At 36.1% G+C, this 4,471-nt stretch overlaps 1 protein-coding gene across 2 annotated transcripts in view; it reads right to left on the bottom strand.

Moving 5' to 3' along the window:
• Nucleotides 1-1,303, bottom strand: part of LOC110450134 (phospholipid phosphatase 3-like) — an 18,530-nt gene extending 17,227 nt beyond the window's left edge. For both annotated transcript variants that reach the window (XM_021497415.1, XM_021497417.1), the window contains exon 1: nucleotides 1,181-1,303. In XM_021497415.1, coding sequence (XP_021353090.1) covers nucleotides 1,181-1,265 — 85 coding nt within the window. In that variant the 5' untranslated portion in view covers nucleotides 1,266-1,303. The remainder of the gene's footprint in view (nucleotides 1-1,180) is intronic.
• Between the last annotated feature and the right edge of the window lie 3,168 nt (nucleotides 1,304-4,471).

Genomic DNA, 4,471 nt, shown 5'->3' with positions numbered 1-4,471 from the left:
GGTAGCAGTAATCCACTTGCTTATCCACAATTTAGTTTCGGCAAGTAAACATCCTTATAAATATTGTTCTGTAACAATATACACTGACTGATGCAAAATTGAAACTTGAACAAAATTCACACGTATTAAAAAGCATGCCAACCCTGGTCGATGTGCACACTTTACAAGATAACTTGCTTGAATATATATTGATCAATATACAAACTTAGACGATAAGTTCAAAGTTGAGTGAAATCCATGCCTAATTAATTAGCATACTGTACTCTGATTGGTCAATGGTTTTATGCCAAGTAACTTTGTCAGATAAGGCAAGGGTTGATATCTTATTCAACAACAAAGGCAAAGTTCAAAGATGTTCACAATCTGTGCATAATCTATTTTATGGTTTTAAATAATCAGGTATTGGTCAAAGGGGTAAATGCCAGTTTCAGTTTTTAATGTTCTATGAAATACATTGTATGGACAAAGGGAAGCAATTCCTAATTACTATGCAAATTAATTATCCAAAGGTTTAAAATGATATATTCTAGAGGAAACTTGGTACCCCTCTTCTGACAAACCTATTAAGATATACTGTACACACAAGTAGAATAACTTCAGTGGTACACTTTTACATAAAAGTTTCATAACAAATTAACAGTAAATCCTTCTGTACAATATGATGGGAACTTCGTCTTTATTTTGTTCTCTATTCCAAAAATAATATATATATATCTTTTGCCTTAGCTTTCAGTACTTTCATTATGAAAATAATCTTCCGTTTAAATATAATTAGCTACTAGTTAGTGTGAATTTAGCAGACCTCGCTGGAAGTATTTGGTTCATAACTGGATCGTATGGGGTAGTATTGGGTGGTATGGGTAATTAGACGCGCCCGTGGGGAGGGGGCTATTTGTGCATTATTTACAAAAGAATGGCACTCTCGTGATCAGCTATTTTAACTTATCTTCTACTTCAACAATGTTAGAGGTTTAACACGGCGAAAAACGTTTGAAAGGCGCCGTCGCAGTCGGCAAAATCATATCCGATAGAAAAAAAGGCCGACCAGCGGCCTCTCATGTCATAGGATCCCCCCGGAGTAACTTATCTTCCTGCTTCCCACCAAATCTGAATCTTCGAATTCCTGAGATTACGGTACAGTTGTTATAAATGATAACTTTTCAGTGACAGTTTCTCTTACCACTTCCAACAAGAAGCACGTCTATTGTAACCGTTAACACTTTTCTTTTTGAACACTTTGACTCATATTTTGGTGACATATTCATCTCCGGGGATCGCCTTCCACCGTACACCGGAAGTTTACTCTAACAGTCCGGAAACAATCGCAACTTCTCGGCCAATTCCGGCTAGGCGCGGAATCATACTTATTATTCCGCGCCTAGCCGGAATTGGCCGAGAAGTTGCGATTGAGTCCGGAAACTGGCAATGATAGTTTGTAAAGAGGGAATCGAAATGAACCGGAGGAGAATTTCCGGAATGGTTGTTAACAACGACAAATGTTTGAACATAAGGTCTCTGCATCATCGTAACCAAAGTGTTCGCTATGCATTGATTATTCTTAAATAACACATTACATGTTAGATTTTCCAATGGTTGTCAGTTTTATCGAAGAAATTTCATTTTAGCTAATACATTGTATTTGACTTCTGTTCCAAATCTACTGAACCAATAGCATTTACATTTTGCAGAATGATTCCATAGTCATAGGCAAATCAAATTTGTGAATTATATCGAGATAACCTCCCAAGGGTCCTGAGCCGGTACCGGCCAAACGTGGTCAAATTGGCAAAGTTTTCAACAATCTTCTTCTCGAGACCCATATGTCGGAAACATAAACTCTTTCATGGATGGAAAGGTACAATAGTGCTATATCAAAAGTATGAATTTAATCAACCCGTTGAAAACTGACTCTCCCGATGAAAATGGACCCCATAAGAGGTCAATTTTCTACGCGAATGCCGTTGAAAACTGACCCGTTGAAAACGGACCCTTACTTTGTCCGAAGTACCAATTTGATCTCATGTATCTATGAGTCCATCGTCCGACCAAATCAGGTCAGTGTGACCTATTTCTGAATATTTGAGATACACTAACAGAAATAATCAGGGGGTTCAGAAATATGCATATTCTGTTTAAAATTTACCAAATTTGACCCACTTTTGAAAAATTGACCTACATTACTAAAAAGTGTCACTGGGTTCAGAAATTAACTCAAAATTGTTGTTTCACCTAAATCGGTCAATGAGACCTACTTTTAAAAAGTTGACCTAGATTGCTAAAAATTGCCATTGGGTTCAGAAATGAACTATAAAACTGTTGTTTCACCTAATTGAGGCACGGTAGACTAGTGGTAGGACGTCGCGGTCTCGTGACCGAAGGGTTGCGGGTTCGAGTCACGGCACGGCAGTGTGTTGTATCCTTGAGCAATATACTTCACTCCGCTTGTTCCAGTTCACTCAGCTGTAAATGAGTGCGTGGTTGGGCAGTGCTAGAATTGTTGAATGCTAGCTGTGAGCGCCGAATGACAGCACTGGCTGTATGCTCCACAGGGACTGGCTGGTTGCAAAGGCCCTTTAACCACGGATAATAATTTGTGAACCGCTTTGAGACTACCTACGAACTAGGTTGTGATAAAGCGGTATATTCGAATTACTATTATTATTAATATTATCAATGTGACCTACTTTTTAAAATTTGACCTACATTATTAAAAACTGCCGTTGAGTTCAGAAATGAACTCAGAATTGTTACTTACTTTACTTTAAACATATTTATTGCCAATAAAATTGAACAAGGGATTGGGCACAAGTTATTACAACTTATCACAGCCTTCTCCCGTCATACATTAACAATTTCATGTCAACAATGATAATAGGCATAAACATGAAGTACTCGTAGATATATATATAATAATATTCACACAGGTACAAATACACAACTTTAAAAAAGTACCATTCAAAATCTTTTGCTGGATTTGATGAAGAGATGCACATGTCTAAAAACGTAAGAGTTAATGTCTACCGACAGATCTGAATTGCCAAACAAACGAATCTCTAAATTTAACTCTATACCTAAGGCATTCAAATTTTGAAACAAAATACGCCTTTCATTGCTAAAAAGTTGACACTCAAAGAAAAAGTGAAAGGCATTCTCACATGGATGTCCACAGATGCAAAATGGACTCTCGACAAGATTAACTATGTAAAGGTCATACTTAAGGGAACTACAATTGTGCCTCAGTTAAGTATGTATGATATTTAATTTACGTTCTCCAAAACTGAAGTAGATAGGAGGGGATGGTTGTATTTTTGAAGTAAGAGAGTTTTTAAATAAGTGTATAGACGGCAACAATCGTACTGATAGATCTATCGAGTTCCAGCTACGAAGAGTGGAAGGTATAAAGGAAAGATTGGTAAGAGAAAGCCCAAATAAAGGAACTCTATAATCACTGCTATTTCTAAGAGTGTACCTGTTATTTTCTGCAATGGTAAGTGGCAGGAGATCGTTTAAATAATCTGGAGTAAAGTTGTTTTGCATTTTGCATGAAAGTTGGAGTTTTTTCGTTTTCGACGATTAGAAAGAGTTTCTAAACCTGTTTCAAAATGTATTCTTCGATACGGGCATATGAAGGACGACCGGATATAATTCGAGCAGCTTCTCTTTGGGCTTTCTCTAATTTTTCTGATTCAAATTTAGTACAACCATCCCATAATTCAAAAGCATATTCTAAAACTGGTAAAATGAATGATTTATACATTTTTAAAAGACTATTCCTATTTAGCAAATATTTCAATCTCCGTAAGACGTTAATTTTCTTCATAACTGAACTATAATTGGCATTAATATGATCACCCCACTTTGCGCTTGAATTAAAAACTACTCCCAGATGCTTATGATGGTCTGTAAAATTTAAGTCTTTTCCATCAAATTTCAAATCTAAATCTTCATCTATGTCAATAGAATTAGAAATAAATATTACCCCAGTTTTGTCTGGATTAAATGTTACCAACCAAGTTGGCAATATCATTAATGTATATTAAACAGACTGTGGGTATTTCTTAACATATGATGGCTGATTCCATCCTCACCCGAGGCCTTGCCGAGGTTCAATATCTGTAGAACGTCATGATTATTTACTCTAATAGAACTGAACGTTTTGTCAGTTTTTGGCTCCAAAATAGGAAGCACGTTGTAAGTATCATTTACTCGTGTAATACTACAAACATAGTCATTTAATAAGTTAGCTTTGTCTTCGTCATTAGTAACAATATTGTTAGTATGATGATCTACAAGTGTAGGTATAGATTGTGAAGTACCAGTGGATTTCATTAACAGTTTAATAAGTCTCCAGTAATATTTTGTATCAGAGGACGAATACTCTTCAATTATACCTAAAACGGGCATGCTTTTTTATGTTGTTAACCTTATTACGTTGAGACTAAAATGGATTAACATCCTAAAGAAGCTTGGT

Source organism: Mizuhopecten yessoensis, unplaced genomic scaffold, assembly GCF_002113885.1.
Source record: "Mizuhopecten yessoensis strain PY_sf001 unplaced genomic scaffold, ASM211388v2 scaffold4999.3, whole genome shotgun sequence".
Classification (NCBI taxonomy): Eukaryota; Metazoa; Mollusca; class Bivalvia; order Pectinida; family Pectinidae; genus Mizuhopecten; species Mizuhopecten yessoensis.
This window is presented reverse-complemented; position numbering and strand designations above follow the sequence as displayed.